Below are 26,955 nucleotides of genomic sequence, written 5' to 3' on the forward strand. Positions count from 1 at the left end.
AGCCAATGGGGTCACGGCAGGGAGCAACACAGGATGGGGCGCTAACCCATTACAGGGCACACTCACACACCAGTCACTCACTCACCAGTCATTCACACACCAGTCACTCACACACCAGTTACTCACTCACCAGTCATTCACACACCAGTCACTCACACACCAGTTACTCACTCACCAGTCATTCACACACCAGTCACTCACACACCAGTTACTCACTCACCAGTCATTCACACACCAGTCACTCACACACCAGTCACTCACACACCAGTCACTCACACACCAGTCGTCCACACCAGTCACTCACTCACACCAGTCACTCACACACCAGTCACTCACTCACACCAGTCACTCACTCACCAGTCACTCACACACACACCAGTCACTCACTCACCAGTCACTCACACACCAGTCACTCACACACCAGTCACTCACTCACCAGTCATTCACACACCAGTCACTCACACATCAGTTACTCACTCACCAGTCATTCACACACCAGTCACTCACACACCAGTCACTCACTCACCAGTCACTCACACACCAGTCACTCACACACCAGTCACTCACTCACACCAGTCACTCACACCAGTCACTCACACACCAGTCACTCACTCACACCAGTCACTCACTCACCAGTCACTCACACACACACCAGTCATTCACACACCAGTCACTCACTCACCAGTCACTCACACACAAGTCACTCACACACCAGTTACTCACTCACCAGTCATTCACACACCAGTCACTCACACACCAGTCACTCACTCACACACCAGTCACTCACTCACACACCAGTCACTCACTCACCAGTCACTCACTCACACACCAGTCACTCACTCACCAGTCACTCACACACAAGTCACTCACACACCAGTTACTCACTCACCAGTCATTCACACACCAGTCACTCACACACCAGTCACGCACACACCAGTCACTCACTCACACACCAGTCATTCACACACCAGTCACTCACTCACCAGTCACTCACACATACACCAGTCATACACACACCAGTCATTCACACACCAGTCACTCACTCACGCACCAGTCACTCACACACCAGTCACTCACTCACACCAGTCACTCACTCACCAGTCACTCACACACTCACCAGTCATTCACACACCAGTCACTCACACACTCAGCAGTCACTCACTCACGCACCAGTCACTCACACACCAGTCACTCACGCACAAGTCACTCACTCACTCACCAGTCACTCACTCACACCACTCACTCACTCACTCACACACCAGTCACTCACTCACACCAGTCACACGCACACACCAGTCAGTCACTCACACACCAGTCATTCACACACCAGTCACTCACTCACACACCATGAATATGAATGTAATATGAATACATGGACTTTTTGTGTGTGTTACATTATTGTCATATTTCAGTTCTTTGGTAAGAATTTGAATAGTATATCATGTTACAATAGCTGACACTATATTAATCATTATGTAGCAGAGCTAGTGCTTTGTGTGATGATCCATCAATGACACACCCTATTAATGAGCATCTCACCATCGCTATCTATGAGCTTTTAAAGTTTTACCTGTTGCATGAGCTTATTCTGAGAATCACAGTCTGCTCTTGAATCTGTCCAGCAGCAAAGATGCTGAAAGCTGCTGTACTCGGATATGTTCAGCATCCACCTGTGAACTGCAGGTTGCTTGTGCAGCAGACCCTCGAACCCACACTGCGAATAGGCAGCTGATGTGTGCTGTGCAGGCAGAGATATGCTCTGGTCTCACGGTACCGCCGCCGCACGCTGGGATCATGAGCTGCCTTACAGACCGTTTGCCTATGAGGTCCATTCAGGCAGCAGCATGAGGACTGAGGAGAGCGAACACAGAGGCCAGCACCCCAGGCCATGACCATGGGGCTGCCTTCATTCCCAGCATGCACTGCCTTCATTCCCAGCATGCACTGCCTTCATTCCCAGCATGCACATATGGGTAGCACAGAAAGACCCTCCCTAAGCATAGGCAGGCTCGCCAGAGCCCAAATTGGGAGAAAACCCTAAATAATACATATTCTGTTTCTCTGGGATTAGAAATGAAGTCTGCATGCACATTCATAATTAATGTGGATGTCTGAGAATCACACATGCAGTCACTTTTCTCCCAGAGAAAGGGCGGCTAATTTCTGTGCAAGCATTGTGTTACTGGGTGTGTGCACAGAATTTATAGACTTAAATCAGTTTGCGAAGTGAAACCTGTTTTCACTTGTGTATGAGTGTATGATTCTCAGACCACATGTGGAACCTGCATCTGCTGTGAAGTGTTTCAGCCTGAGAGATGTTATTGTTAATGCCACAGTTTAAAATGATGGAAAATGACATCAACACAGTTTGAGCATCGAAGTGGAGATCATTCATGAATCTCAAACACTCATGCAGACAGTAATAATGTAAATTATACTTTTTATTATTCAAACATTTTAGTTTACAAAAGAAATAGCTTGCATCTTAATTTGCTTTTGCATTTCTGCTTCATCGTATTTTAAAGTATCTCCTTTTCAGTCGTCTGCCAATGAAAACTGATTGAAGCTGTGCCAAGGTGGTTTGAATATCCTCGAGATAAAGGGCACATTAAAGCTAGAATATCCACCCTTTGAAAGAGCAACAGTGCTCTTCATCATCATTGGGGAGGAGAAGAGAAGCTGCAGCTGTAGCTCAGCAGTAAATCCACAGTCACAGTCGGTCCTCAGCAGTGCAGTGTTGGTTCGGTATCATCTATAAAGCCCACAGGGTCCGCAGTTCACACCTCACACTCACGTGACGCCTGTTGCTGGCAGGTGCATGATCCATACTCGTTGATAATGACTAAGGCGCCCTCCATGTGGTTGGGTTTGTAATCGACATAGTACTCCTGTGCAGACATGGCTGCCATCTGCTGCATGGTCTGCTTCTGCTTTTGCTTGCGCCTCTGGCTGGCAAAGCAATTCCTTATCCTTCTCACACTAGCTGGAAAGCACTTCCAGCACACATAGAGCATGAGCACTGCAATCAGGAAGGAGAAGATCAAGGCCATAGTGCCGGTGACCACCTTGTGGATGTGCATAGTGCTCTCGAGGTCATTGCTAGCATCAGTCACTGTGAAAGAGCTTGTCACCATTTGCCCCGCCTCTGTATGCTGCAGTCCGTGGGGGTTCCTGGTGGCTTCTTCATGGCTGTAACCCCTGGCCCTCTCCCTGCTCATGGTGTACATTTGTGTTGTGGTGTCTACAGAATCCTCGCAAAGTTGGAACGCATACACAGCGTCAAGGATGTCCTCGCCCTGAGTCATGTCCGGGCTAGAACACAGCAGGCCATCATCACATTGGCCCTTGAAACTGCTCAGCCAGGAGGCCAGGGCACAGACATTCCTGCTGCATTCCCATGTGTTCCCTGATAGTGTGATGCTGGTGAGGGATGCCCAAGAGTTCAGGATCCTCTGGTCAATGTAGGTCAGCTTGTTAAGATCCAGCTGCAGGGATTTCAGATTTGGCACACCATCAAAGACATGAGGTTCAATATATTCGATTGCATTGCCTGAGAAATCGATCCTTTCGAGGAACTGGTAGGTCCAGTCCAGCGTGCTCACCACGATGGTCGCCCTGTTATGTTGCATGTAAAGGCTGCGCAGGGAAAGCAGTCGGGGGAAATGGGCCAGATTGACCTTCACCAGTTCGTTGTGCTCCAGGTGCAGCTCAGTGAGCTTCACCAAGCCGGCGAAGGAGTTGCGTGCCAGGCTCTGCAGCTGATTGTGGCCCAGATCTAAGAACTGCATGCTCCGGCAGTCTTGAAAGCTCCTCACAGGAACATACTTGATGGCATTGTGCCGCAGGTTCAGGTCGGTCAGCTTCCTGAGGCCATAGAAAAGATTGGGTTCCAGTGCCTGGATGTTGTTGTTTGATAAATCCAAAATGCGAAGGTTGGACAGGGCTCTGAATGTGGAATTGGGCAGACTGTTGATCTTGTTAGTGTTGAGATTGAGCTCCTTCACCCTCCGCAATCTTGCAAAGGAATTCTCCTCCACGGACTCGATTCTGTTACGGTCCAGATAGAGCCACAGTAGCTGAGTCAGGCTGGCAAACTGTCTCTCTCGCAGCTCTGTAAGACTGTTGTCCCGCAGAGACAAGCCCATAGCACTGCTGAGATTCTGTGGTACATCAGTGAGATTGAGTCCATCACAGTACGCCAGCTTGGCATCGCAGCGACACAACCTGGGACAGACGTCCCCCAGGATGGACATGCTTTTCAGGCTGATGACTAGTGAACAAAGCACTAATCCAAGGGCCTTTCTGTGCAACCACTTAAGGTACAAGTCAGTCAGGAGGAAATCCATCGGCATGAATATGCCTAGCTGAGTCCTTCAAACAGCCGAAATCCTACATTGTTTGTGATTGAAGTCTCTGGCAGAAAGCGATGATCTCTTAAGCACTGAATGCTTTTAAGTTAATTTAGACCAAATAGGAATCCTGTCCTAAATAAGATGGTTTGTTCATTTTAAATTAGAGGAGGTAAAAAGCCATATGTGTGAACTGAATTCATATAAAAGGATTCTAACTCACCCCTTATCAGAGCCGGACCGTCTAAACGCGGCTGCTTGCTTTGCTCCAGCAGGAATTACACAAAAACGCAAAATGACCCCAAAATCCAGCACCTCTTTCCCTGGAAGCCCCAAATCTGGCAAAGCTACAGTGTCTTCGCTCTCTGGACATGCAAAAGTCACAGAGGTGTGGGTTCTGAGCAGCTATATGCAGAGCAGAATGAGCGGCTCACAGTCTGCATCCGCATGAGTGTCGTCCTTCGCCGCTCAGATTCTCACAGGCAAAACGCCAGGGGGAGAATCCCACCCGGGCAGCTCTCCATGCTGATCATGCCCCTGCTCTGTCAGCTCCCGTTACTCTCCTGCTTTGCAAGGAACTAGCATTAATCCAAACTGATCATTGTATTTTTTATTTTTATTCAAAGTTCAGTAAAAGATAGAATGAAGGCAAAAAAATCTTCTGCTCCTTAGTATGTGAATCCCACAGATTGATCTTGTTTTAGTTGGATTCCTCCTGTCTTCCTGTTTTTATGTCCATTGTGGTCTGAGCTCTAGCCACTGTAGCTGTGAGGTAGCAAGCCGTGGTTCCTCTGCTTACAGACAGAGCAGCTCTCGACTGGCAGCTTACTGTACAGGAGGAAGCACCTTCTGTTCACTGAGTGTCGTGAGCCACTCTATTCAGCCAGGGTGGCTCACGCTCCTGCTCCCTCTCTCTCTCGCTCTATCCTGCTCCCTCTCTCTCGCTCTCTCATGCTGCCCCTCTCACTCTGTCATACTCTCTCACTCTCGCTCTCTCATGTTCTCTCTCTCACTTTCTCATGCTTCTTCTCTCTCACTCTCTCATACTCCTCTCTCACTCTCTCATACTCCCTCTTACTCTCTCATGCTCCTTCTCTCTTACTCTATCCTGCTCCCTCTCTCTCATGCTGCCCCTCTCTCTGTCATACTCTCTTACTCTCGCTCTCTCATGCTGCCCCTCTCACTCTGTCATACTCTCTCACTCTCGCTCTCTCATGTTCCCTCTCACTCTCTCATGCTCCTTCTCTCTTACTCTATCCTGCTCCCTCTCTCTCACTCTCTCATGCTGCCCCTCTCACTCTGTCATGCTCTCTCACTCTCACTCTCTCATGCTGCCCCTCTCACTCTGTCATACTCTCTCGCTCTCTCATGTTCCCTCTCTCACTTTCTCATGCTCCTTCTCTCTTGCTATATCTTGTTGTCATGCTGCTTCTCTCTCACTCTCTCATACCCCCTCTCTCTTACTCTCTCATACTCTATCCTGCTCCCTCTCTCTCACTCTCTCATGCTGCCCCTCTCACTCTGTCATACTCTCTCACTCTCGCTCTCTCATGCTGCCCCTCTCACTCTGTCATACTCTCTCGCTCTCTCATGTTCCCTCTCTCACTTTCTCATGCTCCTTCTCTCTTGCTATATCTTGTTGTCATGCTGCTTCTCTCTCACTCTCTCATACTCCCTCTCTCTTACTCTCTCATGCTCCTTCTCTCTTACTCTATCCTGCTCCCTCTCTCTCACTCTATCATACTCCCTCTCTCACTCTCTCATACTCCCTCTCTCTCACTCTCATACTCCCTCTCTCTTACTCTCTCATGCTCCTTCTCTCTTACTCTATCCTACTCCCTCTCTTTCACTGTCTCATGCTGCCCCTCTCACTCTGTCATACTCCCTCTCTCTCACTCTGTCATACTCCCTCTCTCTTACTCTCTCATGCTCCTTCTCTCTCCCTCTGTCATGCTCCCTTGCTTGCTTTCTTCTGCTCCCTCTTTCATACTCTCATGCTCCTCTTTCATGCTCCTCTTTCATGCTTTCTCTCTCGCACTTTCATGCTCCCCTCCCAACTCCCTCTCTCTCACTCTCTCATACTCTCATGCTCCTCTCTCATGCTCCTTCTCTTGCTCTTTTGTCTGCTACCTAGCATCTCCCTCCATCCCTTTCTCTTTATTTCTCCCCAACATTTCTCACATGCATAATTTCTCACTTCTTACCATTTCTGTTTCTTCAAACCATGCTTTTTCATGAAGAACCAAAGTGCCTCTTACCTTGTATTTCTCTCCCTACTTTTGCCACTCTTGTTCTTTAAGGTCTTTCTGTAATAAAGCTAAACGCTCTGGTCTACCTGCTGGTGTCTTGCTATTTGTCATGGCAACCACGGGTAAGGCAAGCAGGAGTCCTGCTGGAGACAGGATGCATGTGCATATGTAGAAGTTTTATGAAATAACAACGCAAAACCAAACCACTGGGCACAGTCTTGAACCGGGAATTAAAAACTAACTCATGTGAAGGGGGTGATGGAACTCAGAGAAGAGCTGTGAGTCCTGAACAGGCACCCAACACTGCTCCTCCAAGCCATACCCCTCCCAGTCAGTGAGGTACACCATATGGGTCGGGTGGCTTCTGCAATTGAGCAGAACCCCTGATGTCCAGCATAGGTGGGGAAACTTCAGACTGACAAGCATCTGCCATGGGTCCCCAAATCACTGGCCTGGGGTGGGAAACATGACACAATGGTAGGGGGCAATACTTCAATAGTAAGCCCAACTTATAAGTAACAGGATTAACCTGACACAAGATATGGAAGAGACCAACAAAATGGAGAATGAGTTTCTGGCAGGGGACCCTTGCATTGATAGGCAAACCCTGCTACCTACCTGGTACTCTGGGGCATACTGGCGGCTACGATCTGCCTGAGCCTGGAACAGGCAAGTGGCATGGTTAGAGTTGTGTGATGGTTAGGGTTGTGTGCTCAAACATAGACCTCCTCAGCTCACCAGAACCAGTTGTCCACTGCCTGGATGTTACTGGGAGTGGCATTTCACGGACACAGGGCTGCTCACCAGAGGTAGACTATCCAGTCTATCCAGAAAACAGGTTCCTGTCGGCTGCGGCAGGCTTTGTTTCAGGGCTCACCTTTCTCTTTAGGGGCTGTGACTGTGACTATGACATGATTCAGCCAGGGCGAATACGACCAATGGGCTGTGCGCAACTCATTACCACCCATGGAACTTATAAAGCACTGATGTCTGTAGCCACCCCAGTAGAGGGACAGACCCATTTGGGTTTGTGAAGGGTTTGCTGGGCGGCTGCATGCATCTGTGGGGGTGGAGCGCTGTCTTGGACCCATTTTCCGTTTTTCTTTTGAGAAATACAGCCGGTTCATTCGTTTGAACCCTTGTGTCCTGTGCCAGTGGTATTGAAATCATTTATTAAAGGTGTTGCAAAAGACCTTATATCATGCCAGAAAAGTGTTTTTACATTTCATTCTGATACAATCGGCTACAAAATCACTCCTTTCAAGTAGAATTTGAAAATGCCTTTTATTCACAAACCTTCCTTTACTCTTGTGTGATTGAACTGAAAGCAATGTATAAATATTTGTTCAATATTTCCAAATGGGGGCAGCATGGTGGTGCAGTGGTTAGCACTGTTGCCTCACACCTCTGGGACCCGGGTTAGAGTCTCCGCCTGGGTCACATGTGTGCGGAGTTTGCATGTTCTCCCCATGTCGTCGTGGGGTTTCCTCCGGGTACTCCGGTTTCCCCCCAGAGTCCAAAAACATGCTAAGGCTAATTGGAGTTACTAAATTGCCCGTAGGTGTGGATGTGTGAGTGAATGGTGTGTGAGTGTGCCCTGCAATGGGCTGGCCCCCCATCCTGGGTTGTTCCCTGCCTCGTGCCCATTGCTTCCAGGATAGGCTCCGGACCCCCCACGACCCAGTAGGATAAGCGGTTTGGAAAATGGATGGATGGATATTTCCGAAGGTTTTCACAACCTTGAAAAATGAAGTCATTAAAACAGCTACCACTGTCTCATATTCATAAATATTTTTGTTCAACAGTCAGATGCAAATGATTCAATATTTTAAAATATGGGAATCTACCGTAGATTGGAACATGTTACTGTCTTGTGCAATGATATTGCAATGCAATGAAAGTGATGAGTGAAAATATTCCTGCTGATAAGTTCCTGCTGATTGACTACTTTATTCTGGAAGTGTACTGGTTGACCAATTTCACATTCAGGAATGCTTCACGGAGCCGTTACTGGTCACAGATGCTCAAGTGGTGCTGAATGACTGACAGATTCAATTTTCAGTTTTATTTGTATAGTACATTTTCACAACATTGCATTGTCTCAAAGCACTTTAGATTGTAAAGCCTCCAGTGGGCAAGACAGAGGTGACGGTGACAAGAAAAAACCCTAGTAAGAATAAACTTGGGAGGAACCAGACCCATAGGGGGAGCCCATCTTCCAGGAGGCAGCAGAGGAAGCCCTAACCAGAATCAAAGGGGGAGCCCGTCCTCCAGGGGGCAGCAGAGGAAGCCCTAACCCTAACCAGACCCAAAGGGGGAGCCCATCCTCCAGGGGGCAGCAGAGGAAGCCCTAACCCTAACCAGACCCAAAGGGGGAGCCATCCTCCAGGGGGCAGCAGAGGAAGCCCTAACCCTAACCAGAGTCAAAGGGGGAGCCCGTCCTCCAGGGGGCAGCAGAGGAAGCCCTAACCCTAACCAGACCCAAAGGGGGAGCCATCCTCCAGGGGGCAGCAGAGGAAGCCCTAACCCTAGCCAGACCCATAGAGGGAGCCCATCTTCCAGGAGGCAGCAGAGGAAGCCCTAACCCTAACCAGACCCAAAGGGGGAGCCATCCTCCAGGGGGCAGCAGAGGAAGCCCTAACCCTAACCAGACCCAAAGGGGGAGCCATCTTCCAGGGGGCAGCAGAGGAAGCCCTAACCCTAACCAGACCCAAAGGGGGAGCCCGTCCTTCAGGGGGTAGCAGAGGAAGCCCTAACCCTAACCAGAGTCAAAGGGGGAGCCCGTCCTCCAGGGGGCAGCAGAGGAAGCCCTAACCCTAACCAGAGTCAAAGGGGAGCCCATCCTCCAGGGAGCAGCAGAGGAAGCCCTAACCCTAACCAGACCCAAACGGGGAGCCCGTCCTCCAGGGGGCAGCAGAGGAAGCCCTAACCCTAACCAGACCCAAAGGGGGAGCTCATCCTCCCTGGGTCATCAGAGGAAGCCCTAACCCTAACCAGAGTCAAAGGGGGAGCCCATCCTCCAGGGGGCAGCAGAGGAAGCCCTAACCCTAACCAGACCCAAAGGGGGAGCCCATCCTCCAGGGGACAGCAGAGGAAGCCCTAACCCTAACCAGACCCAAAGGGGGAGCCATCCTCCAGGGGGCAGCAGAGGAAGCCCTAAACCAAAATGATTACATTAACTCCCAGTAAAATGTTCCACAAGAAAATACAATTAGTACAACAAAAATGAGCATAACTGCAGGGCAGGTGCTGGAAGTGAGGTAGAAGGTGTGTTATTGGTGCAGGTGAACGATACAGTGATAGGTCATGTAGTTTGGAGCATGGAGCTGGGATCCAGCAGACAAGTTTATTCCCCCATTTGCCCTCAGAGACTTACAATTTCTGAAACATGTGAACAAAGGCCTCCTTACAAGCATCACCAAACAAATCTGAGCATCGATGATGTAATTTATACCATGTCCTGTTGCATAAATTATTACTGCACGTTATTTGTAATAGTACTGGGTTAATAAAGTACAACCATGTTCTATTATCACTGCAGCACATATATAGTCTGCAGAATAAGTAAGGGCGACCTCACTGAGAGTTAGTTCCCGTGTAATTGTATACTTATCAGTCCCCTGTATACACAGCATGGCTTCTGTAAACATGTTTCCATGTAGATAGAGTCCTTTGTGACACAAATAGCAGTATTTGTTCTTCAGTCATGTGCCACCAGCTATACCAGGCAGCATTTTAATCCAACGTGAGTTTTAAATAGAATCCTACTCGACAGTGGGTCATTCTGCTGCCAGGGGCTCTCACAGGTGTGCAGTGTTCAAAAAGCTGAGGGGTGTCAAACGTCAGGGGCACAGAGAGATTCTAAGGCTGCTGTAGTTAAGGGCTGTCTCTGAACCATCAGTGAACTATCAATGAGCCGTCCGATAACGGCAAAGATGTCTATGCAAGCTATCTGTGAGCTATGGGTGAGATATCCATGACCTGTCCGATAACGGCAAAGATGTCTATGCAAGCTATCTGTGAGCTATGGGTGAGATATCCATGACCTGTCCGATAACGGCAAAGATGTCTATGCAAGCTATCTGTGAGCTATGGGTGAGATATCCATGACCTGTCCGATAACGGCAAAGATGTCTATGCAAGCTATCTGTGAGATATGGGTGAGATATCCATGACCTGTCCGATAACGGCAAAGATGTCTATGCAAGCTATCTGTGAGCTATGGGTGAGATATCCATGACCTGCCTGATAACAGCAAAGATGTCTATGCAAGCTATCTGTGAGCTATGGGTGAGAAGTCCTTGAGCTGTCCGATAAAGGTAAAGATGTATACACAAGCTTTCCGTGAGCTATCGGTGAGATATCTGTGAGCTGTCCGATAACGGTAAAGATGTATACACAAGCTGTCCGTGAGCTATTGGTGAGATATCTGTGAGCTGTCCGATAAAGGTAAAGATGTATACACAAGCTTTCCGTGAGCTATCGGTGAGATATCTGTGAGCTGTCCGATAACGGTAAAGATGTATACACAAGCTGTCCATGAGCTATCGGTGAGATATCTGTGAGCTGTCCGAAAACGGTAAAGATGTATACACAAGCTATCTTTGAGCTATCTATAAGATATCTGTGAGATGTCCAATAAAGGTAAAGATGTATAAACAAGCTGTCTGTGAGCTGTCTAGAACTCCCTGAAATATCTAAGAGTACCTTCTGCTGGTCAAAAGTTGGTTGAATAGAATTATGTTACGGAGAGGCATGACAATGGAGGGAAAAGAGGGACAATCCATGGAGCGCCTCACAACAAACAGGGAAACAGAAAACAACCCCACAAAGGGTCAAAACCCAAACAGGAATAATAACTAAATTAAAGTAAACACAAAGTAACACAACTAGGGAACACACAGTAACAATTACAGTGACCGACTAAGGAACAACAAAGGCAAGCACAAGGGACTGCAAGTGGAATACATACGCATAATAAACCAAGGAAACATATGCTGAACACAGAAAAATCTGGCCAGCCTTGAACCCACAAGAAAAGGGAGTTGGGAACCATGGCCAACTGCTTAGGCCTTTAAGCTGCACGGCAGTCTGGGGATCTAGAAAACACACTAGGAACTAAGGGCTACAAAGGCAGAGGAGGAAACAGGATGGCCAGCGACACCTACTGGCCAAATGACAATACACATTGGACAGGGCTGGACATCTATCTTGCAAGCACATATCGCGAGCAGGGTCATAGGGTAAAATAAGGTAAAATGTATTATTTTATGAAAATGAATTTAAACGTTTTGGGGTCAGCTCCCAATCAGGTCCCACCCTCCTTTAGTTAAAATATGTGTTTTCCTGTTAGCTAAAATATATTATGGAAAAAAAAGTCACAAAGGAATAGTTTTCTTGGCTTATTTAAGATATTCTGTTAACCCCAAGCACACCTCTAACCAAATTCAAGAGTAAACTCAAGATTCAAGAGTCCACTCCACACAGCTCAGGACCTGCATGACACAATTCGAGGAAGGATTGAAGCTGTCCTGAAGACAAATGGTGACCCAGTGCTGTAATAAGTCCTTAATGCAGGTCTTAAGTGTTTCAGGGATATGAAATGGGCACTTGAAGCTGTAGCTTTCATATAGAATTGTATAAATAAAACGTTTGAATGTTTTTCTAAAATATGATTTTCAATCTGAAACAGCTCTTCTGTAAAACTCATGCCACTTATGTTTCATGAAAGAAAGTCTTTTCTAGTGAATCAAAACATATTTTCTCTATCTTAATTAAGATGATCTAGCTGAAATAAAAGATGGTATTCCTTTTGCCAGCATCACTTTAGCTGCTCTCTGTTTCCGCCAAGCAGATCTTAAATATCTCAGCAGCAGCAGCATGCAGTTCTGTAACTGTTCTCTGCATTCGCTGATTAAACTGAGTAGGAGCCAAACCCTCCTGTGTGGGTGTGGAGTCTATGTTCGCCTCTCCCTGCTGTCTGTGTATGTATTTTGTCTTACTGTCAATGTCTTTTTGAGGCCCTTTGTCTCTGTGTCCATACTCTCTCGTTATTGGTCAAACTGTTTACATTTACACCTCCTGCTGAACTTTTGAACAACTCCAAAAGTCAGAAACTGAAGCACCAGTTAATTTCGAAGGATTTTCGTGTTCAGTAGATCATCCAGTTCACCTATTTATGAACATTCGTCTTCTCAAAACAGTAATAAAATATGGGTCTAAATTTAATGGATTTATATGACATTAACGTATGTAACTAAATGTAATTACATAACACACACCACACACATAATGACAAATGTAGACAAGCACTGTTTTGTAACTGACTATCCATCCGTCCTGTAGGGGCTGTGGGAGTTGCACACAGTCCTGTGTGACATTGTATGACTTGCAGATCGATTTTTCTTTATACATTGTGCTGTACTGTTAAACATTTAAATACCTGAGTGAATGGCAGAACCCAGATCAGAGCTCATGAGGGGACCTGAGAAAGGCTCCTGGAAGTTGTTCATTTCTAAGCACATACTGTACAGTTATTACTAAGTGTTTCCCAGGCTTTTCTTCTACAGCCCTGACAAGCCGTCTAAGCCCTCAGCCACTATTCTCAGGTGTTACAGGATTAAAGAACTTATTGGGTGCGACACCATTGGCTTACTTGGTGTTTTCTGTGAACGTGGTTGTATTATGTCTGGCGTTGTAACTTCACAGTTTTCCATTTGAATTGTGGTAAACTTAAACACCAAAGAAACAAATAACCCCAGAGCAGGGCACTTTTGCACAGAATGCTGTATGCAACAAACGCATCTGTTTTCTTCATGCAGACGGGCCGTAAAGAGAAAGGGGACCTTCTAAACACAGCCATTGACAAAATGACGAAAAAGACCAGGGATCTGCGCAGACAGGTAAGCTCCTAGAATTTGTCATAATGCTGCTGTAACCAATGGAATAGATCAGCTCATTTTATAGTAATACGATCAATGGGCTATGCGTGACTCATTACCACCCATGGACAATTCGGAACTTATAATAACTGGACCAGTGGGTTGTGAGGGACAATGTTCAGAGAACTGAGCCATCAACAGTCAGTCAGATTTATTCTGTAATGGGGAGATACAGTGATGCACAGCATCATCGTCAGTTGCAGAATTATTCAGAAGTTTGCAATAAGCTGCCTAATCAAAGATAGACTGATGTGTAGATGAGATGATGAGAATCCTTAAGAACCTGCACTAGGTGATAATGCATAAAAGACCTATAATTGCTTGGTTGCATGGCATCCTTTTTCCTCTAAAATTGGGGGTTGGTGTTAAGAGACATTCATTTTAGAACAAATGGGTTTAATAACCGCACAAACGCCTAGTCGGCGTCTCATGAATCAGAACCTCAGCCTAGCCGCACAAACGCCTAGTCGACCTCTCATGAATCAGAACCTCAGCCTAGCCGCACAAACGCATAGTCGACCTCTCATGAATCAGAACCTCAGCCTAGCCGCACAAACGCCTAGTCGACCTCTCATGAGTCAGAACCTCAGCCTAGCTGCACAAACGCCTAGTCGACCTCTCATGAATCAGAACCTCAGCCTAGCCGCACAAACGCCTAGTCGACCTCTCATGAATCAGAACCTCAGCCTAGCCGCACAAACGCCTAGTCGACCTCTCATGAATCAGAACCTCAGCCTAGCCGCACAAACGCCTAGTCGACCTCTCATGAATCAGAACCTCAGCCTAGCCGCACAAACGCCTAGTCGACCTCTCATGAATCAGAACCTCAGCCTAGCGGCACAAACGCCTAGTCGACCTCTCATGAATCAGAACCTCAGCCTAGCCGCACAAACGCCTAGTCGACCTCTCATGAATCAGAACCTCAGCCTAGCCGCACAAACGCCTAGTCGACCTCTCATGAATCAGAACCTCAGCCTAGCCGCACAAACGCCTAATCGACCTCTCATGAATCAGAACCTCAGCCTAGCCGCACAAACGCCTTCTCAGCAGCTGTATGTCACTTGTATGTCACTTTGGAGAAATGCGTCTGCTAATCAAAATAAATGCAAATGTTAACAGTCCCCTACAATCTCTCCCTTCTGATTAGGGAAATGCTGGTTAAACACAAGTACAGGTACACAAATTTCCAGCGTCCCCTTGTTAGCAGGTTGGAATGGGAAGCGGAAGCAGGGTTGTCTGGCCCACTGGGATATCCGGCACTGTGCTGTACAAGGCCCAGATATGGCCTTTCAAAGTGGGACACTCCTGTTCTTTTATTACTGTATGTAAAATGGCCTTCAGCACATGGCCTGTTTATCATTTTAATAGTGACCCTGTGCCCCCAGGTGGGGTTTAATGTTCCACTCTATTCTCCCCAAACACAGCCACTCATTAGAGGTTTCCTCCTACCATCATTATTGTGAGATAACGATGATTCCAGCTGGAGCATTTTGCTGTATTTATTAACAGGCTCTCGTCATCCTCTAAAGCTCCCGTGTGGCAGAGCATTCAGTCCCATTATAAACACACTCGAGCGTTTTTGCCAGGCTTCGGCTGCTTCCATGCCTGCCAGGCCGAAAACCCAAGGTTAATAAACTGCAACCCAAGACCTTATACTGAGAGTTAAGGCGTTACACTTCGAGTCAGGTGGAATCCAGGAGCTGCATCATTAATAACCTGGGAAAACAAGATGGCTGTTCCTTTTTATCATTTTTATACAACTCAGATAATGGTGTCTGTTATGTCAGTTATTTTTTTGCATTGCTAATAGCTCGTAATTATTTTTTAAAAGACTGTAATTTAAGTATGAGTTATTGTAAATGTTTTCACTCCACTGTGATTCCCCCTGCATTAAAAACATGTGAAGATTCAAAACACTTTGCCTTCAAATGAGATCGTTTGAACAGAAATGAAAATGCCTACTTTATTGACCTTGATGCAATGTCATGTCGATTCACTCAGGCAGAGTGGATACCCTCAACCCAAAAAGCTGGGTGGGTTTAAGGATAAAATGAATATAGAAAGAGATAAAAATAGCTGTCCGGCTGTTGGAAATGTAGATGAATGGCATTAATCAGGAAGCAGAGATTTGGAGACATTAAGTCAATATCCTTAAATGCTCCGTCTCCTGTCACTAGCGGCCGACATGCACACATGCATTTCATCTGCTCTAAAACTGCTGTTTCTGTGGCATTTAAAGGCCATTTCCTCTATGCATTTTTCATATGAATCACAGTCACCTTCTTAATATAAATGATACAAAGGCAATACTCATTTTGAGTATTCTCATTTCAGGTTAATCACATTGTACTACTATTGTATAAATATTTGAAAGTCTAAGCCAAGTTCTAAATTACAGTAGAATAGAATAGAATAGAATGACAGTATTGTCATTGCACATTTCTTGTAAAACATTGATTTTGTTTGTCCTGTATGTTAATTACCTCCTGAATACTTTACTATAGTATTCTTCATCTTAGAAGTATACTTTTTGTTTACGTATACATGGCCAAAGTGTAATTTGGTTAAAATGGGTTAGCTTTAAGTAGCACTGAGAAAATTAGTTGATTACTTTTCGTGTTCTTTTACAATCTAGGATATCCTGTTAAATTGTCCCAACAAGCCATGCTTAATACCACCACAACTACAGAGTTATATATGAGGGAAGAGATCTTCTTCAAATATCACTGAGCTGGAATATTACTCTATTACGAATATTACAGTGACATAAACAAAGCAAAGCTCAACTGCACAGAGAGAGACTGCTAGTTTATTGGTGTTAAAAGTATCAAGGTGAATTTGTTATCAGACCTTTACCTTTATTGATGTTGTATGAAAATACTTGGCATGCATTGACAAGCACATTGTTTTTAGTTTGTATGCTTAGATTCAGCACTAAACCAAAGAAGCAAAGTTTGGCATCATCACCTCTTGTGAAAATGTTAACTGTGTGGGATTTTCAAAATAAATAGACGATTGAGAAACCCACACATAGGCATAGTAATATTTGAGGTCTGCTGTCCGATGTATGAGATTTAAATGGTACTCTATTTGTAAAATGTAGAATAACCACAAGCTAAACTGAACCGATGACATCAGACAATATCTGATGCAAACATGGCACATTAGTATGCTTCAGAATCCAAATTTTACTTATAACTTATAGCAAATCGACACCAGGTGCAACACAAGTGTCCTTCCTAGCATGAGCCTGTAACAGATGTCATTTTGCCATCCAGTGCCCGCATTGCTTAAGTAGCAATTGTACCTGTACCCATCAGAGGGCCTGTGGGTGTGTCAGTCTTAGAATATGGTGAAGTCGGGTGCATTGCTGACGCATTGCTATCTTCAGGCAGCGGAAAGTGATTGCGCTTCTCACCAGCAAACACCTGACCCAAGTTTAATGGTGCCGTATTTCACTGTTATCAACATAGAAATGTGTGCCTACAAAGGCACGTGAACAGTGCGCGTACACAGGAACATGCAGTGGCGCAAACATGCAAAAAATGTAAATAAAAAAATTACAGTGTGAAGGATCATTAATGTGTATATCAAAATATAACAGTTATAGGCGTATTTCACCTGCAAGAATGTTTGCAATAACAGATCGTAGATCTTGCACAAACAAAATCACACATTTCTATCGTTTCAGATTTTAGTGCCGTTGTCACTTTTAGTGACTATCAGTGTAGTCTGACCCTTCAAAGCTAAACACCCATGGCCAGATTTGTGCCCAATGTATGATGTATATATGTTCAAAAAAGGATTCAAAGCATGCGCCAACGTAAACCAAGAGCGCCATCTAGTGGGGTCAGAAAATACAGCAAATGGTTCATCAAGCACCGTTTTTGCCATCACTACTCCCGATTCTTGGCAAACAACAAGACAACGAGTTTGGCACATGTGGTTAAACCGGTTACTAGGCAATTCTTGTGAGCCTCATACTGTAAGACCCATAGAAGATGTTTATGGTATAATTTATGAACATACTGTTATTTCTTTTTAAAACTAAATATACAACATTTCTGACCAAGAAACCTGATTGGACAAGAAGTCTGAGTGCTGTTATCACAGTATAACTGCATTTGGACATTTAACATCAGATGCATCACTCTGCTTTACAGGTGTATCTGAAAACCTTTACTTAAACTTAGCTTTACTTAAATATGATATGAGAGAGTTTTCATTGAGGAAAAATGATTAAAAAAAATACATATCTTCACTTCAAGGATAATTGCGAATTTGTATAAGCAGTAACTTTGTAAATTTCAATTGTCGCTTGTTTTATAATTTTGATCACTACTGTAAAATCTTGTCTGTAATTATATGCAAACTGTTGGTAACTAGCTTGTTCTTTTAGCATTTTTCATTCCCTTTATGAGACTTTTTTGCAAGTACTGTATAATGCATGTCCCTTGCCTAATTAAAAAAAAAAGCATAGCAGGGCTACATTTCCCAAAAGCATAGTCGCTAATTATGTTAGCGACCTCCACATTAGAACAGTGGCAGAGCCATAGATGATGCGTACGCACCCCCTGTCATGAAAATGTAAAAAAAATTTCTATGTGAAATTCAGAAATATTTATATTTAAACCCTGTGTTTCCCACCGTCCAATGAGTCGTTACTACTGATTAGGCATCTACTTACTTATTGTAATAAGTGGCAGACCGAGGCATCGCAGCGGTGGCAAATGACGAGGAGACTCTTTGGGGGGAGGAACACAGCTCTTTTTTTCTTAGAGCCCTTAGAAGGACCAACACAGACACTTAACAAACACCGGAACCAACCACACACAGAAACACAGGGAGGGCAGGCACTGTACTGTCAGGTACACACATGGTGGGCAGTCATCACCTACCTGACACCAGCTTTGAGACTCAAATGTTAAAATTGGGTTAGTGTGAACTAGAACTTTGCCATCTTGCCCATTTGTCTGGAGGATGGGCTCCCCCTTTGGGTCTGGTTAGGGTTAGGGCTTCCTCTGCCGCCCCCTGGAGGATGGGCTCCCCCTTTGGGTCTGGTTAGGGTTAGGGCTTCCTCTGCTGCCCCCTGGAGGATGGGCTCCCCGTTTGTCTGGTTCTACCCAAGGTTTCTTCATTCTAGGAAATTTTTCCTTGCCATTGTCGCCTCTGGTTTGCTGACTTGGGTCTTTAGGCTGAGATAATGTAGAGCGCTTTGAGACAATGTAATGTTGTGAAAATGTGCTATACAAAAATAAACTGAACTGAAATTGAATTTAATTAATTTATATAATGACTAAAGACACGCGAGTATCAGACAGGGTTCCCGTATGACACAGGTAATACAGTAAATATTAACAATAACACAACAATGGGCTATTTACAGTTACTCGCGGGGCGTGCTGGGACATGCAAACCCTGCTGGCGATGAATCTACACCAGCTCACATCTTGAAATCAATAATTTCTGCTTCAATGTGGATTTTGATGTCAGGCTACAGTTTAAGTTAAAATTAAAATACAATGTGGATTGTGTTCTTTTCTGGAGCAAGTGGTAAGCGATTTTATTGGAGCGGGGCTGAAAACCAACCGGAGCAAGGAACTATAATGAGCGGAGTGATCTGCAGTGGCTGTGAGCAGGGGGAGCGTACCGCTCTGTAAGCCGAAGTTCTCATTACTCCGCTCCGCTGACATGCTCCGGTTGGGAATGATTGAGCTATGTTGCATTGGAATGCTTGTGCTGCTTAGCGACAGTTAACAGTTGGCTGGTGGAAACTTACTTTTTCTGTGGAGGCTCGTAAATGTTTAATTAAAGAATCATTCAGAATATTACCTGTTGTGGCTTATTACTGTTATCTGCAGCTGTGAAATATGCCAGGAGCCTCACGCCTACAACCAAATCACAGCCATGATATATTGGAGTACAACTGCACTCCTTCTCGTATGTTATTGCTTAATTACATTATTGCAAACTGGTATCACTTTTTATTATGTAATTCATTTTTATTAGTGTAAGTTACTAAGTTTTTGAGACTGCATGCCCTAACTGTATTTTTTCCATTGGATATGTATATTCTAGTATGCGATTTTAGTCAGTGCAAGGTTTTTCAGGAACATATTGCTCGCATTGTAGCAGGACTGACTGTACAGCTCTTTGAAGCCGTGTGCCTCACCCAGCGACTATTTTTCCTCTGTTAAACTAGCAAAAGTGGGTTGGTCATGCCCTAAAATAACTAAAATATGGCTGATCGAGTTACTGTAGATTCTCTGGGTTTTAGAATGGAAGTGTAAAAATGTACAAAACAATCCCTACTTGTCATTGTAATGGACTATATTCAAATCTCATTACAGGTTAGTGAACAGTACAGTATGATTTTGTGAATCCTGTAACAGACGCCATGTTTTCTTAAGAGCAGCAACATTCCCGGGATAAATGGTGGCTGTAGTGGTATCTGTCCGCTATGCTGCCCCATGGGCCAGAAACTCACATCGCTGCTCTCCCTCCTCCAGCTGCGCAAAGCCGTGATGGACCACATCTCAGATTCCTTCCTAGAGACGAACGTGCCCCTGCTGGTCCTAATCGAGGCAGCGAAGAGCGGTAATGAGAAGGAGGTGAAGGAGTACGCGCAGGTCTTCCGGGAGCATGCCAATAAGCTGGTGGAGGTATGCCATCTTCATCTATCCCATCTGACCACAACCTTCACTCCCTCCTTAGAATGATCCTGTAATGGGATATAAACAAAACAGTCTTGTGTTTATTATGGGTGAATTTTACATGTTATACTTGAAGAAAACATAAAGATCCCTTTGGCTGGAACCAGTTACATGATCATGAATATTTTACATGAGAATGAGTTCAGTGACTTATGCAACATATTTTACATTAACGATATTGATACTAATATATACAGTAAACTGGTTAAATTTGCAGATGACACCAAGGTGGGTGGTGTAGCAGATATTGAACTAGCGGCAGAGAGGCTACAGCAGGATCTTGATTTAATTTGTGACTGGATTGATACCTGGCAGATGAATTTTAACATAGATAAATGCAAGGTAATCCATGTAGGGAGCAGAAATATAAAGTACAGATATTTTACGGGTTCCACTGAAATAAAGGTAGCTGATTATGAGAAAGACCTTGGTGTGTATGTTAATGTTTCCATGCCTCACTCTCGCCAGTGTGGGGAAGCAATTAAAAAGGCCAATAGGATGTTGGGTTACATCTCTAGGTGTGTGGAGTTTAAGTCAAGGGAAGTGATGCTACGATTACATAATTCCTTGCTAAGACCCCACCTGGAATATTGTTTGCAGGTTTGGTCACCATACCTTTAAAAGGACATTTACTGCCTTAGAAAGGGTTCAACATAGGTCTACAAGAATGATTCCTGGTCTTATAGGAATGTCTTATGAGGAGAGGTTAGCTGAGCTGAATCTAAGGAGCTCACAGCAATGACATCAGAGCTCAGGGACAAGATGTGATCACTGTGACCAAGCTGTCACAGCTGTGAGGCCACTGCACTGCATGTGATGAGAGTGGTGGGTCCAGGAACTCAGGGCCATGATGTCAGAGCTCAGGGATGAGATGCGATCACTGTCACCAAGCTGTCACAGCTGTGAGGCCACCGCACTGCATGTGATGAGAGTGGTGGGTCCAGGAACTCAGGGCCATGATGTCAGAGCTCAGGGATGGGATGCGATCACTGTCACCAAGCTGTCACAGCTGTGAGGCCACCGCACTGCATGTGATGAGAGTGGTGGAGCCAAGAACTCAGGGCCATGATGTCAGAGCTCAGGGATGGGATGTGATCACTGTCACTAAGCTGTCACAGCTGTGAGGCCACCGCACTGCATGTGATGTGAGTGGTGGGGCCAGGAACTCAGGGCCATGATGTCAGAGCTCAGGGATGGGATGCGATCACTGTCACCAAGCTGTCACAGCTGTGAGGCCACCGCACTGCATGTGATGTGAGTGGTGGGGCCAGGAACTCAGGGCCATGATGTCAGAGCTCAGGGATGGGATGCGATCACTGTCACCAAGCTGTCACAGCTGTGAGGCCACCGCACTGCATGTGATGTGAGTGGTGGGGCCAGGAACTCAGGGCCATGATGTCAGAGCTCAGGGATGGGATGCGATCACTGTCACCAAGCTGTCACAGCTGTGAGGCCACCGCACTGCATGTGATGTGAGTGGTGGGGCCAGGAACTCAGGGCCATGATGTCAGAGCTCAGGGACGGGATGTGATCACTGTCACATTAGGGCAATGAAAAAGTGTGCATAAGTAATAAACAAGTATTTGATATAAATGCTAAAGAGTGAATATGGAAGCAATAAGAAACAAAAGACAATGTGCTCTTTATGTGCTGTGGAGATTGTAAAGCTGCTTCCTTCACACATAACATTGGAAGGTGTAATGCTGAAAAATCACTCTTTGTAGTTTTTTTCCCTTCATTTTTAATGCTAAAAAACCAGACATCAAAATTCTCACTTCAGCTTCTATACCAGTAATGGTGAAAAAATGTAAAATGATAAAATTGTTCAATGGCAGAATCACTCGTGATCATCATAACCATCAGAAAAGGTATTTTCTTATTTATTCATACAGCCAGGGCATCACCACACAACATCCTGGCAGCAGAGAATCCGTTCAGTTTTTCTGCAAATTAAAAGGAGCGTGAAAGTATTTCAGAATTAATACCTCCTGCCATGTTCCATGTGCGCTATTAATATTATTTTGCTTATAGATATTAGGCATATTTACGTACAATACAGTTTGTGATATGAAGCAAATTATGCCAGTGGATGTGCAGGTAATTCATACTCACTGGCTCTTTTCATGGGAGAAGCATCGATAGCTAATAATTACTTTGTAACAGTCCTGAATCTTCCAGGCTGACTGGACATTGTTCAACAGTCAAATGCATTTCTCATGTTGCTGAAAATATACTCTGATTAAGGGAGCTTTTGGAAGGTTATACCCACTTTATCTTTTTTATTGAGATTATAGGACTTTAAGAGAACTGCCAAGGTTTCTTATTTATGTTCAGACAATGTATCCATTATATCCCTGGAGGGCTCCAAAAAAATGAAATCTATAAAGGCTACAGAGAACAATAATTTATTGTTAATCATTGTCAGTAGTCCTGCCACTGGAATCCAGTTTTTGGATTATGAGATCAAGCAGTCATTGTAATAGAGGTAATCTTCAGACATCAGCAGTTAAAAGGTTTTTAACAGCCTGGTTTTAGGCACATCTTATGGATTGTAAGAAACGACATACAGTTTCCTGTCATATTCATCAGATTCAGTCATTCATATGTAGTGGTGTTTAGGGCTGCAACGATTCATCGAGTAATTCGAATAACTCGATTACAAAAAATCCTTTGCGTCGATGTTTCGCGTAATCCGCACGACTATGTACTGCTTAGTGATCACCGTGTTTCACCCGGAGGATTATTACTGTCGCACAGTGCGCTTACGCTGCATTACGTGTAGCAGGTTTGATTTGATGGCGCAATGGAGGAAGACAGGGAAAATAGGGAGGGAAGTCAGAGAAAAAGACGTAAAAGTTTGGGACCATTTCAAACAAAAGAAAAGCGAAAATACTGTACAGTGTGTCCATTGTAAATCCGAATTAGCTTACCACAATAGCACAATGTCAAGGATTCAACATCTCAACAGAAAGCACCCAGTCTATGCATCCAGTCCACAGAGCGGAACCAGTATACAAAGCGCGAGCATTTCACTCATATTCGCGGCCTGAAGTAGTACTTCTGTATTCTTACTCAGCTCTCGTCCTTGTGTGTGTGTGTGTTTATTAAAAAAATTGCACTTTCTCAACAGAGTATTCAGATAGATGGTATTCATAGCCTTATTGAGCTAGTATCGGAAAAATTCATCGCAGTCTCAAAGCACTTATGTAAGTCGCCCTGGCTGAGGGCGTCTGCCAAATACTGTAAATGTAAACAGCAGTGAAAATGATGCTGTCGTAGTTTAGCATGGAGCTGGAGCCCGTCTATACACTAACAGCAAAGAGACAGTTCCGTTACAGAGATGGTGAACTCAGGTGGAGTGAAGGAAAACAGCAGCAGTGCTTGTAATCGCTACTAAACCTTTACTAGTAAAGAGCTGGCGAGAGTCCGTAATCAAACCAGCTGTTCAACAAGCTGAAAGGTGAAGAAAAGCGATGTTTTCAGCTGCTCCCATCCACCGCTGTTTGTCTTACATAGCAGCAAAGCTACAGTAAAGCTGTGCAAGTTAAAATAGAAGCTGTTTGTCTCCAGATAAACTGTTAGCTTAGTTTGACACAATATTTAAATTTGGCAGCTTGCAGCAGGCTGACAGCAGCCGTCACACTTTGTCGCAGTGATACCTGCAGCATGCAGGGGTGAGTCTGAAGGGGAGCATGGGGTGTACTCAACTAGATCTATTTCAAGGCTAGTAATATTATTCTGCAGATTTAGATTAATATGAATAATATATTATAAATATAACATAAAAATTACCCACCCCCTCCCCCAACAGCCTTGGGCCAGTGAAACTCTGAGACACTGAGTTATCCAACCTCAAAATAAATTTGAAAAGAAATTCAGTTGAAAGTATTCCATGTGTTTTATTCGCATCTTTATTATTCAAGCAGTAATATTCAGTCGTCTTATTTACGCTATACAATATACAGTCCTGTTATTTTCGCTGTTTCAAATACGTTGCCAGAATTTCAGTGGTTTAAAATACGGTCAGAAATTCAACCCTCTACATCCGGGACCAGCAGGAGGACTAATAGACTGCCGATAAAGTTCGTCTGACTGCTGTCCAAAATGGAGAAAGCGGGAAATACAAGTACTGATTGACTTGGCAGCAGATTTTTGTTGATTGTGTTATTTATGTTTATTGTCGTTTACTAGTCAATCCGATAACTTATTGCGCCCCCAAGTAATAGGTTTTTATGTAAGTAATTCTCTAGCTGCATTAATTATCACCAAACTTATCTTGCTAACGTAAGATGCCTGCCGGCGCCTACAAGGTCCGCTAGCTTGCAAGCTGGCCAGCTAGGTAGTTGGGATGGGATAGTACTCGACTTGGAGACTGACAGGTCCGCGATGTCGGCGATGACACCAGAAGGGACCTTAATAGCACTTTTTGAAAGTATGATATGCCTAATTAATTAAGGAAAACACGGTGAAGATGAAACTGCATCCGACTGGGCTGGGCCGTGAAATATCGCGTAATGTTTATGAACATTCATATCGTCATCAGTGTATAGTTGTCAGGATTCGCGGGTGCGGACGGGTAGGCAGGCAGGGAAGAACGAAATAGGTAGCCGAAAGTCGGGGAAAACTGGGGATTTATTAAGGGCAAGACCAGGACATCGGAACATAATATTTTTATACGGAATATTTAAGCAATGAAATCACAATTGAAATGTTTTCAGTTTAAATGTTCAATGTTTAAATGTATAGACATATTAAATTACAGTCCCCAAAAATTCAAATCATCAATAATGCAATGCTTTTTTATTTTTAAGTGTAATTCAACGTGTTTTTTTCATCAACGACTTTTGTCATTAATTTACTTCCATACTTTGGAGCCATATGTGTTCTGAAAAAGACCATTTGAGCTGCAGATCACCAGTGTTAGTGCAGTCTTCTTATTTCTGTCTAGTTACTATTGTAACCTAGCAGACGAAATCTGCGTTTTCAGCTATCGATGTCAACAAGACTTTTGTTGACTGAGGTCATACATGGATTTAGTAAATCTTTATTTTAAATGCTGCCCCCTATCAGAAGATATTAATGAAATGAGTTTCTATAGAAAACACGGACTCTGGTTGTTCATAGATACACCTGCATTGTGATGTACGCTTGCTTATATGATGCTGGATTGGTAGTTATAGATTTACGTTCAAATCGATTGCTGCATTCTCATCTTTCAGTTTTGTCCATATCTTTTAAAATTCTGCTGTCTTGAATTTATAAATGCTTATATCGTTTGCTGAGATCTCTGTCAATTCCGTTTAACAGCCATCATATCTGTCTACTCAATGAATTCTGTTATCTGGCAGCATTCTGAGAATTAAAGTAATGCATCAAGTCCCAGTGTCAGGTAGCTACATCACAGCCATACTCTCACAAACCACAAAGAGGTGCCCGTGTTTCATAAGCTGCAGGAAACACTTCTTTTCCCCATAGTTTATGAAGATCATCACAAGCATTCAGAATGGGCTATCTGGGCTTTCCGAAGCACCACCTACATCAGGAACAACACTGCAAACTTAGTGCCTTCAAACATAATATAAACTGTGCTCAAAATTAGCTCGGTGTCAAAGAAGGACTAAGTATGACAGCTAGTGCCAAGTTCACCAGGAAAGGAGGTACAATATCAGGACTGGTAAAGAGAAAGTAAACCATTACAGTACATAATGTAGTTCCATGTGGCACACTGTAACCGTGTATTGTAGTTAGAGTAATATAACTGTGTAGTGTAGTGTATTTAGAATAGTATAATATTATAGTGTAGTTAGAGTAATAGTGTAGTGTATTTAGAATAGTATAATAATCAATACTTTATTGATCTTGAAATTGTCTTTACACCTCCCTCAACTTGCTCTATTTTGTAGAGTAAGCTGTCCGTGAAGGGCAGCCTCCCATAGTGGTACGCTGGGAGCTGGGGGTTAAGGGCCTCGCTCCAGGAGCCACAGACGTGCTGAGGTTGGGTTTGAACCAGCAACCTTCTGATTACAGGCACACAGGCTTACCCCACTAGCCACACACTGCCCCATAATCGCAGTCCCAGGCAGAATAGATACTTTAGTATAATTTTGTTACTGTAGTGTTTAGTGACAGGTGTACAACTTCTGCAGTATTTAAATTGTAGGACAAGCATCTGTGATACTTTTTAAGGTAAGTTGTCTGAAACTCCTTGTGCTATTCAGGGTCATGGGGGGTCCAGAGCCTATGGGCACAAAGCAAGGGAAAAACCCAGGCTGGGGCACCAACCCATCATCACAGGACACACTCCAGTCACACCTATGGGCAATTTTTTAACTCCAATTAGCCTCAGTGTGTTTTTCGCCTATGGGGGGAAAACTAGAGTACCTGGAAGAAACCCCACAACGAACCAGGGAGAACATGCAAACTCCACACACGTGGAATCCCAGCAGAGATTCATAAGCACCAGCATCCAAGTAGGCCCGTTTATCATCTTTTCAGCCCATCAAAGACGCATCCCGATCTGATCAGTTTAGCTTGTCTGTTTTGTTGTGTCGTGTTACAAGTTTTCAGTTGAGTTGTAGTTAGATTTTTCTCGACAGAACTAATCGAGGTTCGAATTGTTATAGTTGAATGTGTCTCCACCCATAGAAGTTTTACCAGGAATGGTAGAATTCCAAGATTTTCGGGTTCCAAGTCGAAAAAAGTC

General features: G+C 44.4%; 2 protein-coding genes across 6 annotated transcripts in view; one reads left to right on the forward strand and one right to left on the reverse strand.

Moving 5' to 3' along the window:
• The window catches only part of LOC125704445 (catenin alpha-2), a 144,425-nt gene that overhangs the window by 85,158 nt on the left and 32,312 nt on the right, over positions 1–26,955 (forward strand). For all 5 annotated transcript variants that reach the window (XM_048969996.1, XM_048969999.1, XM_048970000.1 and 2 more), the window contains 2 exons: positions 13,420–13,500; positions 20,049–20,201. In XM_048969996.1, coding sequence (XP_048825953.1) covers positions 13,420–13,500; positions 20,049–20,201 — 234 coding nt within the window. The remainder of the gene's footprint in view (positions 1–13,419; positions 13,501–20,048; positions 20,202–26,955) is intronic.
• LOC125704447 (leucine-rich repeat transmembrane neuronal protein 1-like) lies at positions 2,484–4,644 on the reverse strand. Its single transcript, XM_048970003.1, has one exon. It carries the CDS (start codon positions 4,350–4,352, stop codon positions 2,778–2,780), a length of 1,575 nt encoding a protein of 524 aa, XP_048825960.1. The 5' UTR covers positions 4,353–4,644; the 3' UTR covers positions 2,484–2,777.

The sequence above is a fragment of the Brienomyrus brachyistius genome, chromosome 12 (genome assembly GCF_023856365.1).
Source record: "Brienomyrus brachyistius isolate T26 chromosome 12, BBRACH_0.4, whole genome shotgun sequence".
Classification (NCBI taxonomy): Eukaryota; Metazoa; Chordata; class Actinopteri; order Osteoglossiformes; family Mormyridae; genus Brienomyrus; species Brienomyrus brachyistius.

Excerpts from the sequence above, each read along its gene's own strand:
- LOC125704447 (XM_048970003.1), bottom strand. The coding sequence starts at position 4,352 with ATGCCGATGGATTTCCTCCTGACTGACTTGTACCTTAAGTGGTTGCAC.